The sequence below is a fragment of the Podarcis raffonei genome, chromosome 6 (assembly GCF_027172205.1).
Source record: "Podarcis raffonei isolate rPodRaf1 chromosome 6, rPodRaf1.pri, whole genome shotgun sequence".
NCBI lineage: Eukaryota > Metazoa > Chordata > Lepidosauria > Squamata > Lacertidae > Podarcis > Podarcis raffonei.
The window spans coordinates 35,292,813-35,306,643 of record NC_070607.1 but is presented as its reverse complement, the minus strand read 5'-3'; the positions used below and the strand labels follow the sequence as shown (position 1 = coordinate 35,306,643).

Below are 13,831 nucleotides of genomic sequence, written 5' to 3'. Positions count from 1 at the left end.
TCAGAGCAGTCTCATTGACACTTCAATTTTGATCATTGTTTAGCAAGCAAATGATGCATAGTTTAGAGCTGTTTTGATTGAACAATCGACCTTCTCACTGAATATGAGTGTTATGTTGGAAAGAAACGTCCTTGTATGATTTATTTAAATGGAAGGCTCCTCATCTTCCAAAACATAGAGAAGCTTTTGTGTTTGGAAGGAATTGTGTTTTGCAAATTAGCTGTGTGCACTTTTAATTAAAATATATATTATGAACTTTTTATAAGAATGTGTTTGCTCCTGTTTGTGCTTGAACTTTGAAGTGGGGGGGGGAGGTTTGTACCTATCCTTTGTCAATCAATTCAGAAATCCTGCTTTCACAATTTAGTTCTTTTGTCAGGAAATATACTTCCAGATGCATTTCTGGGGCAACGCAGTTGACATGCAACATTCACTCAACGTCCCATTGCAATGTATTTGAAATGTAGCTGTAACACGGCAGAGCAAGTTTGTACAAAGTGACTTTGTTGCCACACTTCTAATAGGGATATTTCATTTCCCTCCTCCCTTCTAGGCTGTTGATATTCTTCTGCAACATGGGGCATACGTCAACGTGCAAGATGCAGTTTTTTTCTCCCCTTTACATATTGCAGCACACTATGGTCATGAACAGGTATGGAAAAGCTGGCAATGTGTGGTCTCAGATGGAGAACTTTATGTGTAATGTATAAGACGCCCTGCTACATGGTGAGGAGAGACAGAAGCAAGCTCAGGCTTTGTCCACACATGCATAAAAGCTATAGAAATAGGGAAGTAGTTCACACATTCACACATGGTGATGGCCTATGCGAATGAAGCAATTCAAAGGAATGATCAAATACAGAGCCTTTGCCTCACGCAATGTCAGCTTTTTAAAAAAGCTCTTTTCAATGGAGACTGTTCACTGATTCAACTGCAAGTCATCAGGTTTTGAGTAATCAAACAATGGGGGAGAGAGAGAGAGAGAGAGGACAAGGGATATATATGAATGTGTGAACAGGCTACATATCAGTTGCCAATAGTCTCAAGCCAGGTTTAGATTACCCATGAGTGTGCAGAATTTGATAACACACCATTCAACTCACAACTGATACTTGAAAGCTGTCACAGGAAACATTGTGTTTGGGATGCTATAAAATGAAACAAGCAGTCTGTCCATAGAATTTAATCTGTAATGGCTGCTTCATCCACCATCATTCATGTTATGTTCATCAAATGGTGAACATGTATGAACTCACCCTCACTTTGCTATTCTCACATCTTCCAGAGAGAGATCCCCCCCCCAGCTCATTATCAGCATACCAGTGATCGGAACAACATATGCTGAAGTGATAAAGCTCATTTTCCACACAGCTGCAACACTGGTTTGCATCAAATACATATCACTTGTGCAAAGGAGAGTTATATGAATCCGTTTATGTTTTGAAAAAGACATGCTAAACCATTGCAGAATGTTACCAGGTTTAACAGTACCTTTGGTTGACATCAAACTAAGTTGTACTCAGAGAAAACCCGTTGTAATTGATCAACCTAAGTCAGTCATATCTATTGATTTCAGTGAGTCTGCTGAGTAGAATTAATACTGGAGGCAACACATTATATCAGTGCTGGTTTGGGTTTATGTATGCATGTACTAAAGACTTCCTCAGAGTTGTTGTTTTTTTTGTTTTTTTGCAGTGTTATTAGGGGATCCTGGGGCCCAACTCTTGGATATTGTCCTAAGTGCTCCAGACAAGCAAGGGTTCATGACCCCCAAATCTTTTGAGGCAAAGCAATGAATTTTGAGGTGCTCCCCTGAAATTGCATTCTGTTCCTTTTGTGGTTCTTAAAGTACTGTTGCCTCAGTGGACTGTTTAGATTATCTCATCCGAAGACAGCATGTGGCCCTTGGCTTAATTTCCTGGGATGGCTGCTTGACTGCCTGTGCTCCCCTTTGTACCAAAATAAGGGTTAGGTGGAGACAGATTCCTGTTGAGGTCTGAGTTTTAGTCTAAGCCGGAAGATGCTGACCCCAGGTGGGATATATTTGCCATTTCATTACACTACTTAGATGAAGGTGGAGAATGGTTTCCAAAAATGATTTGGAGAGTGTGTCCAATGAAACAGATAGGTGAAAATATTATAATAATGCATTCAGTAATGGTATGTACAAGTGTGTGTGTGTGTATTCATCCTTTTATCCCTCCATGTGAAAGGCTGAAAAGCTGGTTTATTTCGGTATGTTGCTTTTCAGCAAATAGTCACAGTTTTGTAAAAATTATGCTAAAATGCATATGGTGCTTTTGTGATAAGGGTTTCAGCTTTTGGGGGGGGGAGGAGGCCTATAGCCTGGACGTATCTAATTCATGGGCATTTTACTTTATTTTGTTACTTGGGTCAGTTAAATTAATAGGCTTGTAGCTGTTTCCATCCTCTTACCATCTGCAGCATTTCTGAAACAGAACTGCAATTGATGCTGCAAAGCAAGTATTCTATCAACATACAATTTAATTATAAATACAGGCCTTATTCTCATGATGATGGATAAATATAACATGTTCTGGATGTTACACAGATCACAATTCTCAAAAGTTCAGGTATACAGCCTATATATATTGTCCTGTGATTTCATGAAAAACACTAACATTGCTTACAATTTTAATTGCATGTTGATAGGTAACCCGACTCCTGCTGAAATTTGGTGCTGATGTGAACGTCAGTGGAGAAGTTGGAGACAGGCCCCTTCATTTGGCTTCAGCGAAAGGATTTCTCAACATTGCAAAACTTCTGTTAGAGGAGGGCACCAAGGCTGATGGTAAGTTGTCAGAAACATAACATTGAGGTTCTGTTTTAGAGTCCTGCAACCAGCAGGAGCCAGTGAGTGGGGGTATCATGGCACACCTGGTCTTTTGGCAAAGCATCATTGCTGCTTACTGGACAGGAAAGGAAGAGAGCTGGGGAGTCAGCACTTCACAGGTGCATTGGTAGAACCAATCTGGTCCTTCTGCTGGTTCACCCCTGTAGACTTCTCTACTACCTCACCCATCTCTCTGTTGGTCAGTGGCATGACCCCTTCCTCTCCCACCTTACCTGCCAGCCCATAATTTAAATTGTTATTTCAAACCAGTTTGTGAACTTCAGGGTTTCTGCCCTCTCAAACCTCTTGGTTTATATTCGTATTCTCTCTTCCTTTCTCCCTCATTTCCTGAAGGGTATCAACAGTCAGTGGAATGTCCAATGACATATTTTCCATACCAAATGTTCTTGATCTTATTAACAATTCAGTCTCATCATATCTCCCATCTCCACCTTTAGACATTCATAGCATTAGCTCTTCTCAAAACACATTCCGTTCCCATGGAGGAAGTATGACGTGGGGAAATTACTTTTGATTTGAAGGCAACACTTTCACCAAGAAAACAGATAATTAAAAATAAAGAAAATGAAAATTCTTAGCACTCTGAACTCTCTTGATCATTTAAAACTTCCTTGGCTCAAACAACTAGAGCATGCTTATTGTTCTGCCTTCAGCCTTTTAACGATTGACTCTTCTTAAAGCCAGAAAGTAGCTTGCACACCAGATGTGAATTTCTGCCAGCAGACAGAGAAACCTCTCAGTCACAAATTACAACTGTCTCGGAGAATTAAGAGACAGAGGCTTTTGCAGACTTCATGCCCGCCAGCTCTCTTACTTGGCTTTTTGGCAAGATGTTGATTCCTCCGCTCATAATTCAGTTCCCCCCCCCACCCGAGTTCCCAGGAGCTGAAAACTTCTCAGTCTCCTGGCGCTTTTTCAGAGCACTGGAGGTTAATCCCCTGTTCACTCTTATCACCAGAGTGAATTCAGTAAGCAAGATTTATGCTTGGCTACCATCAATCACCACACAATTATCTCCATCGGCAACCTGCCAACAAAAAGTGTTCAGTCCGCCATGTTCCTCCCTTGGAAGTCCCACTTTTGATGAAAGATTTGAAGCAAGAAACACAGGTGCCACTCAACAGGTGGTCTGGGAGGTAATTCCAGGCAACACGAAATAACTAGTAGAATGATTTAAGGCAACAGAATACTTTGGGGCAGAGTCCTATGTCTACTGTTCTCCTATCAGAAGGGGTGTTGTGCCATTAACAGCCGTATACCTGGTCAACATTCATCCAATGTAACGTTCCCTAGAAAGGGGGTGTAGTGATGGTAAACTTTGACTTATCGATTGCCTGCCTGTCACTGAAGCAGTTTGAAGGCATAGGGATTGTGCTGGGGGGGGGGAGGCAACTCTGCTGTCAACCACCTTGCCCACTAAGGATTTTGGCCACTCCTGAGATGACCAGCCTGCAGCTCCATCCCCCCTCTTGCTTAGTAAATTCTGGACCAATACAAAATGCATTGGTCCATATGACACTTACTTTTTTGGGAGGGGACGGACATTTTATCTGTTTTTTCATACATAGCCTAGAAGCATTGGCCTCACTCCTCACATTGGTTGTTTCCACAGGTAATCACCCTGCTAGTGTCAGAGTGCAATGGAAATTGGTCTACACAAACACACAACACACTCTACTCAACAGTGCCTGCCAGTGTAAATTTAACATATTCTCTGTGAGTCACGACAGTGTTACATACCTCCTACTCCCTCATAAAAAAGTGTAGAAGCAGCATGACTCAGATTTGTAAGTAATTCTCTCTCTTTTTCCCCACCGAGAGCCCTTGATATTTACAGCTTGATGTGTGCGCACCGAACCAATCTAATTATAATACTGGGGGCTGGGGAAAAGAAGTGGAATGTGCACCTACCATACAAAGCAGAAAAGGACTTGTTATCAGCAAGTTAATTTATTCTTAAAGAAGAGGAAATCAGGACACCGCTACAGATGATTTATTTTAAAATCTGTATCTTCTTGGGAAAGGGAGAGAGCAGCAGAGAACCTGGAAGCCGAAAATGTCTTAGCCTCAAAGTGGCACATTTTGAAACTTCAAATCTCCATGGCAACTGAGGATAGAGTTGCAGGCATTAAAGAAGGAAAAAATAATTCATTATTTACAATTAGCTCAAGCTGTTTTGAAAGCGTCCTCTGAAATGCAACCACATGTTGCCTCTCTGTACTTTTGACCTATCCGGTATAGCATGTTTTGACTGGTCAGCCATTTAGAGCCAGACTTCAGGTCACGGAAGCCAAGGGAGAGGACTGGTGGCTGTTGAGGCAGAACAAAAAGGTCAAAATGCTGTCAAATGTGGCTAAACATTTGCACAATGAAAGGTAGTGTCAAGGTTTTCCCTTCTTTCTTCCACTTGAAATGGAGTCAAGAAGGAGACTGTCACAAGCTTCTTTGTCACTGCAAGGTCTTGCAAGTTATGAAGAGGGGGGGAAACCTGCTTCTCTCAACAGTGGCTCAAAGGTTTATTTCTGCCATGGATGGATTCTGTCCCCCAATGTGGAGGGTGTTCTTTGGAGGAACATTGCTCTGTGATAAGGGCAGGTCTGCAACCTCTACTCTATGGCTGTGTATACATACCATACATTCAAAACACATGACTTTCCCCAAAGTATTCTGGGAAATGTATTTTACTCCCCACAGAGTGACAATACAGAGTAACAAACAAAAGTTCTTGTGTGCTAGAAATGTAGGCCTAGTCAACTACCTCTGCACACTGAATCATTTATAGCATCCATTCCTTTGCATGTCAACGTCAATGCAAAGCATCTGGGTGTGTGAAGTCACTATTCAACTGCATTTTCCAAACCCATCTGCAGCAGTTAGACCAAGTACAGTTGTGTTTATTAGTAAACCACAGACATATAGACGTCAGGTGGTTCTTCACTTGCAGAGGCTCTGTGGGTAAGATTTGGATGCTCAGATATGGATATTAAATGGCCAGACTAATTCTCCAGATGGGGAATGACTGAACCCCGCTCCCTGGGGCTAAAAAATTCTCTTTTCAAAAATAATACCGCATATGGGCAGAGATCAGTTTATTTCCAGCATGTGTCATTTGCACAATATGTTCACTTATAAATCCATTCAATCTCATTAATTTATGGGTGGAGGGTTATAAAAGAAATCAGAACAAAAATCCAGAAGTCTTAATTATTTTAAAAATATGTGCAGCAAACGTCTCATATCTGACGTGGTGGTGCAAATTTAGTTTTCCTGTGATGGTCAGAAGGAACAGTCACCTTATTCATTTCCATCTATGACACATTTGACTGCTCTTATTTGCCAAAACCAGCTGTCTCTTGTAACCCCACATGTTGTAAGTGGAGTGCACTATAATGTCACTGTTTAGCTCAATATTGGATTTTGTAAAATCCATTATACAACAGCAGGCTGTCTTATTCATACACAATAGGAACTCTCTCAAGTTAAGGTCAGATGCTGCCAGCACTGTTTCATGTTTAAAATCTTTACTGTGTGGGGAGTCCAATAGTAAATTGGAATATTTCTTGAAAGATTCTTATCCTCTTTTTTCTTTCTTTCTTTCTGTGTTTCCTTGAGCATGTCACAGACTTCAATTCGGACATTGCTTGCCCGAAGTAGTTCCATGCTCAGGGTCATATTAGGTCTCATATCAGTGTCAGAGACAAAGAGCAAGTGAGTCAAACAGTCTTTACCTGCTACATTCTCCCTCTCACCCTGGGGCTATCCACAAGAACTGGTGTGAGTTACAGAGCAGGAGAAGAGGGTCTTTGGGAATGCTTCCAATGTTTTTATAAGCCGTCTCACATTTTACTGAGAAAATGTGTGTTTCAGAATGAGCCTTGAGCTCATTTGAGGCCCCCCTCCCAACCCACCTTCTCTGTAAACCCTGTATGGCATATATCAGATATGCCCCCCACTCCTCCAATCCCTTATCCACCCATTTTTAGGGCTGGCAGATTGTGCATACGGATCACTTGTGATCTACAGGTAATGGGTGTGGTAATATCAATGTATGGCCCCAAGGTTTGTTCCTGTACATCATTAGGTCTAGTGTGCATCTGCTTCAAACACAGTGACAGTATGGTGGTTAGGCATTGGGTAAGCCTTTGTATGGAGGGGAGGTTGTAGTCTTCGCCTGCCCCTCCTCAGTAAGGGTATCCTGTTAAAGGGATCCAAGGTGTGAATCCTGTCTGAAGCCTGGCCATTGGCTAGGACCATGTCACAGCCCCTATGGAGACCCCCCTCAGGGTGCCCCTATTTGATGTAAGTCATAGGGCACCCCCTATTGGTGGTTTACCCAAGAAGATGCCTGCTTCTTGGGAGAGAAGCTATGATAAATCTAGACAGCATCTCAAAAAGCAGAGACATTACCTTGTCGACAAAGATATGTATAGCTGAAGCTATGGTTTTCCCAGTAGTGATGTATAGAAGTGAGAGCTGGACCACAAAGAAGGATGATCACTGGAGAATTGATGATTTTGAATTGTGGTGCTGGAGGAGACTCTTGAGAGTCCCATGGACTGCAAAAAGATCAAACCTATCAATTCTGAAGCTGAAGCTGAGGCACCAATACTTTGGCCACCTCATGAGAAGAGAAGACTCTGGAAAAAACTCTGATGTTGGGTAAGATTGAGGGCACAAGGAGAAGGGGACAACAGAGGACGAGATGGTTGGACAGTGTTACAGAAGCGACCAACATTAATTTGACCAAACTCCAGGAGGCAGTGGAAGACAGGAGTGCCTGGCGTGCTCTGGTCCATGGGGTCACGAAGATTCGGACACGACTAATTGACTAAACAACAACAACAATGAGCAACATCCATTACCACTTCCTATTGCCTCCCAGTATAAGATCGTATTATACCCATCAGAGCTATTCTCACCAAGTCTTTTTTAACCTGATTGCCATCCAGGCTATATGCATTCATTTATTATGCCATTCACATCCAGCCCATCATTTGCTTTTCCTCACCCATACAAACGGCTCTCAGCTAAGATTTTCCTTATGCAAACAGGTAGGCACAGCAGCAAGAAATATTATGCACCCTGTCCCATGTCCCTTGCCTGATTTCCTCCTGATGACTTTTACACTAGGAATATTATGCAGAATATGCTGCTAAAATGGAAATCCGTTATGAATTGCATATTTTTTTTGCTCTCCTGCTTCATCTTTCATATAAGCAAATATGTCAAAGACCGGAGGTTTTCAAAAGTGCACCTGGGACATTGGCTGCCAACTGAAATAATGCGTGAATCCAGCAAAGAACTGTGGGCAGCACTCCAAATCCTTTGATGCACACTTATTGCCAGATTATTGGCATAGATGGATTTTTTATTTTTAAAAAAATACTTGGAAGTAACACTTCTTTGAGGCCTTGTTATTTGAACTGAACCTTTGGTAGGATTAGCTGTTTTTAAGAAGCATTTTAACTATATTCATTCCCTCGCCCCTTACTCTTTCTGTTCCTTTTGCCTTCTACACTTTTTACTCCTGGTAACTAAGGCAACTGGTTTTATGGGTATCAAGATGCAAGAGCTATGCCAATGCACTGCTTTAAAATTCTCTCTAAAACATTTTTGAAGTATCTCCTTCTATAAATGATGGAGTACATGCAGGATATATGCTGTGATGAGCTCACATTGATGCTAATAAGTAATGCATCCATATTATTACTGGTTAGACCGTTCCATCACATGTCAATATGCCTTTCATGGAGAATTGTACGCAAGAGAGAAAGATAGACAGTTCTGGGATTGTATTCTACTGAGAGCTAGACACCTTTTTGCCTTCAGTCAAAAAGGGATTCATGGGCAGTTTTCATTGGGACTGAAGCAAAGAGTTGTGACTATTTGAAATTCCCAGTTTCATAACGTTTTGAATGTGACATTTGATCACGAAATTAGACTTCTCACTTGTTTTTATTTGGGGGAGTTGCCTCGTGAGCTGTCAACTGCTGAAGGCTAGGGTAAAGTGGGGGAGCCTCGGTCCTCTGAGCCCCTCTAGCCAGCCCTTGGGACTCTGCTCAGGCCACATCCCTCACAATCTCTGCTCCACACCCTCCTTGAGTTCTTTTGCATGGCTGGAAGGTGTCATTTGAACTGGGATAATGTCTCTGGCTTGCCTGGATGCAAGTGTGTGCTTGTGTTTGTGTGTGTAGAACTATATAACTTTTCTGAGGTTGAAATTTCACCTATTGTAGAAAGGTAAGTATCACGCGGGTGACACTGTGGGTTAAACCACAGAGCCTAGGACTTGCTGATCAGAAGGTCGGCGGTTCGAATCCCCGCAACGGAGTGAGCTCCCATTGCTCAGTCCCAGCTCCTGCTCACCTAGCAGTTCGAAAGCACGTCAAAGTGCAAGTAGATAAATAGGTACCGCTCTGGCGGGAAGGTAAACGGCATTTCCGTGCACTGCTCTGGTTCGCCAGAAGCGGCTTAGTCATGCTGGCCACATGACCCGGAAGCTGTACGCTGGCTCCCTCGGCCAATAAAGCGAGATGAGCGCCACAACCCCAGAGTCGGTCACGACTGGACCTAATGGTCAGGGGTCTCTTTACCTTTAAGTATCACGTCTATTGATCTTCCCACCTTTTTTCTCTGCCCCCTCCCCGCCCACTATTGGAATGTGGGCTGCATACATTTGTCCATGAGAGAATGTAGCCCCTGGGCTGAATACAGTAGCCAGTGAGGTTAATCTGTGCAGCAATTACAGCTTCTGACTGAGATCTCGAGTACCAAGAGCACAAGGCCTTGCATAACTCTGCTCACACAAGATGCCTCTGCCTGATTTTGTCAATTCACCCCTCATCCAGCAGTCACCTGGGTCCCACACAGGGGGCCACTCTCCTGAAAGGCTTTCAGGAGCTGTGGGATAGAATGCAGTGGAGAAGAATGTTTCCCAATGAAGATTCCCCACCAACATCTACAGAGATGGTGAATCTTTTTCACTTCTTGTTTTTATATGCTTCCTTCCGTCCTCATGTTCATCCCTCCCCCACACCACGCCCCATGATTCAAATAAGTATTTGAAATTGCTCTTGGTACTTTTGTTTTACTGTTGATCTGCAGTAACAGCATTAATGTATTTCAAAGTAGGTCTGGATTTTCCATGCCACAGAACATTGCTCCTTAATATCGAATAGCTTTGCTTTCTCATTCATTTTGTAATAACCCAGGTGCTTGTTTCCTTTTAATTCCTGCCTTTTGGATCATCATTTTTGCTCCGCACTGTTAATATGCAGGCAGCAAGGTTTCTTTGAAAAGGTTGTTAATTCAACAATGCTTTCTTATTTTCCTTGACTGAAAAACCTCACCATGATATTCAATAAATATTGCTGCAGCAATAACTGATTACAATCTAAGCAATTACAAGAAAATGGCATCAAGGAGCAGCTTCAGAGTACAAATCCTTTATCAGTCAGTCAAAATATTTGAGGGTCAGGGTGCTGCAGTGGCTAGAGTGTTTGCCTTGGCCAAACTAGATGTTGTGGCAGGTTTCTTGATTATTATTTTAAAGAACAAATGTAGCAATCGATAACTGCCTCAATTTGGATAAGGAGCAAAGCATTGAGTAACTGCCTGTTCCAGTTTCCCAATTTCATTTTCCCCTGCCACAACTGTGATATGTCCATGTGTACAACATGGAGGCCTCTGAGTCAACCAATAATGTTTTCATTTTACTGAGGAAATAGAGAGTGTGTGTAACTCTTTCCTCTGCTCCAGTTTCATGATCCTCCAAAGAGGATTGTGTTGCTTAAAGTTCTCAGAGTATGCTCTTTTTTGGGGTTGAAGGAAATGTCCCTCCACATTAGATTCACAAGCTGATCCTAATCTTGATTTGAGTATGTTTACATTGTGGGCATTTTGCCTTCCTCTGTAGAGTTCACTTTTGGTTCACTTTTCTGGGCCGACTTAGAACTCTTTGCTATGGAGGCATCTTCTGCTGCTGGAATTATGTGGTGTAGATTGAGCAGGTTCATTCTCACGGGGGTCCAATTGGTAGTTCAAGAGCCATCTGCCACATCTGTGCTCTGTGAGGAAAGCTTTCTTGAAGATGACCTGCTAACTTCTCTCTCTCTCTCTCTCTCTCTCTCTCTCTTTCTGATTCAATGACAGTGAATGCTCAAGACAATGAAGACCACGCTCCCCTACATTTCTGCTCTCGATTTGGGCACCATGATATCGTCAAGTTCTTGCTCCAAAGTAATTTTGAAGTCCAGCCCCATGTGGTTAATATTTATGGAGACACACCTTTGCACCTGTGAGTAATGAGCACTGCAGGGCTGTTCTGCTCGGCCTCCATTGTGGTTCATCTTCCCATACTATTTAAAAACACTAAGCTGACACTTTTTCTCCTTAGTGCTTGCTACAATGGAAAGTTCGAAGTTGTAAAGGAATTAATTCAACTCTCAGGGACAGAAAGTCTCACCAAGGAGAATATATTCAGTGAAACTGCCTTTCACAGGTAGGCCATTTTATATGCCTGTGCCCGCTTTACCCCCTCACCTGAAAAGGTTACAGCACAGGAAGTCTGCCTCAGAAAGTGTTGGGCCCTCTGCTGGATCACCCAATGACCCAACTAGTCAACAAACCGCCTCTCACAGTGGCTAACCCAGGCATCCCCGAACTTGCCCCCCCAGCTGTTTTGTGACTACAATTCCCATGATCCCTGACCACTGGTCCTGTTAGCTAGGGGTGATGGGAGTTGTAGTCACAAAACATCTGGAGGGCCAAGTTTGGGGATGCCTGGGCTAACCAGATGCCTGTAGGAAGAAGAAATACTTGAGTCCCCAAAGCTGCTCTATAACTTTCTTTTCAGAGGTAAAAAAAAGCAGTATAGAGAGGCAAATTTTTATCTGGAAAAGGAGCCATTCCCTTTCCAGTCTTTTCGCGCAGATACAGTCTACTTACGGTAGGCTGCTTTGAGTTACAGAAAACCACAGAGGAAAGAATCTCCGCATGACATACAGTGGGAGCCTCAAAGTCATTTCCTCAGCTGTAAAGGGTGTGAGGATGTGAACAATGCAACCTGTAAAGCATTTTGAATACTAACTGTGCTGTGGAAATAGTAATTAATATGGTAACATGTATTTTGATATTTCAAACATCTGGGAAGTATTTCTTATTGAAGTGTGCTGGCAATAAAATCTGTAATTGAGTTTTCTGGCTTCCTCCTTAAAATGATCAAGCTTCCACAAGAATTCTTTGCATTTTCACAAAAAAACATTGTTACCACCATCTGCTACGTAGACATAATATAAGAAGGATAACAGCGCGTCATGAAATCAAATATTTATTATAATTGTCTGTTTCTTGCGTAGGAGCTTAAAGTTGGAAACTTACAAAAGTCCCTGCAAAATAGTAAGGTGGCAAGACGTAGTAAATATGGAATACCTTTATGTCTCCATTTAAGAAATATTGATATTCAGCCCTTCCATAGTATTTGCCGAGCTCATGTTCAAAAACACAATAATAGAATCCAACATGGATTAATCAAACAATGAACACCCAAAATAAATAGCAAGAAAAGTGCAGCGTATAAGACTTTTCTGCAAAACAAAGAGCTTCAGAGACCCCCCCCCCAATTTGGCAGATCAAATGCTCTGTGGACAGGTAATAAAACAGAATGAAAAAGGGTGATCAAACAGTCCTCCCAAGGTAGTTTTTTCACTCAGGTCATGGCCAACACAGAAGGCTTTCTCCTATGTCTCAGCCAGTTTCTTGTCCTCCTAATCTAAGACAGCTAGTAATGTTGCCATAAGTCCAGGATTTCCCTGGGCTTTTCTGTCCTGATTTTCACTGTTTGAAATAATGACAACTCCTAGAACAAAACTGTAACATGAACAGTTTAAAAAACGTGTGTACATTCAAGGATCAGGTGAACAGCTCCAAGATAGTTTGTATATCACTACAGTGGTACCTCGGGTTACAGACGCTTCAGGTTACAGACTTCGCTAACCCAGAAATAGTACCTCGGGTTAAGAACTTTGCTTCAGGATGAGAACAGAAATTGCACAGTGGCAGCGGGAGGCCCCATTAGCTAAAGTGGTGCTTCAGGTTAAGAACAGTTTCAGGTTAAGAACGGACCTCCAGAACGAATTAAGTACTTAACCTGAGGTGCCACTGGATCTGTTTCGAAGTGGGCACATGCATAAATCTTTGCTGTGTTATGCTGACTTCCAGGTAGGTCTTGCAGGAGTGTTTGCCTCCAGAGTTTTGATCTTCTGTACTGGAGGAGGTTGAGTGGGGTGAATGGAGATCTAGAACTGTAGAGCTCTTGGTTCTGCCCACCCAAAGTGCATTGGTGACCTAAGGAAAGCCCCCAAATTGGTTGCTCAAGGATAGGCATTAAGCTGGCCCATAATCTACTAGATTGCTCCAGGCTAGTGTAGCTGCAAGGAGGCATTTGACTGCACCCCACCCTGAGAACCCCAGACAGGATGAGCAACAGGGCTGCGGATGCAGTAGTGACTATGCTACTCCACTACACCCTGCTGAGGTTTTGATTACTCTGTTAGACAGCAATATTAACAACAAAATACAGACTATATTAAAACAATGCAGAAATCAATGAACACCACCTGAAAAAGTTTAGAGATGTTGCGAGTTGCCATATTTCAAGAAGTAAAAATCCGGACAGAAAAAGTTGTTGAGGGTTTGTTTGTTTGTTTTTTGCAAAACGCTTCCTGGTTCTGTTTGCAAAAACTCAGACATTTTGCTGATTTTACCCGTGTGGTAATTTCGCCATTGTAATTCTGGATGTGTCCAGAAAAAACAGACATATGTCAGAAAGGGAAGAGAAAGGCCAGGGTAACCATGAACCTGGCCAGGGACCGCATGCAAGACCCTCAGGTCAAGCCTTATAAAAGCCTTGGTCTTTTCAGCTGAGGTTCTTATTTTCCTCACAAAGGCCCTTGGAGC

General features: G+C 42.5%; 1 protein-coding gene across 1 annotated transcript in view; it reads left to right on the top strand.

Moving 5' to 3' along the window:
• TNNI3K (TNNI3 interacting kinase) overlaps positions 1-13,831 on the top strand; it is a 143,017-nt gene that overhangs the window by 29,966 nt on the left and 99,220 nt on the right. Inside the window, exons 6-9 of the mRNA XM_053392049.1 lie at positions 554-652; positions 2,674-2,812; positions 11,027-11,171; positions 11,271-11,375. Of these exons, the coding sequence (XP_053248024.1) occupies positions 554-652; positions 2,674-2,812; positions 11,027-11,171; positions 11,271-11,375 (488 nt within the window). The remainder of the gene's footprint in view (positions 1-553; positions 653-2,673; positions 2,813-11,026; positions 11,172-11,270; positions 11,376-13,831) is intronic.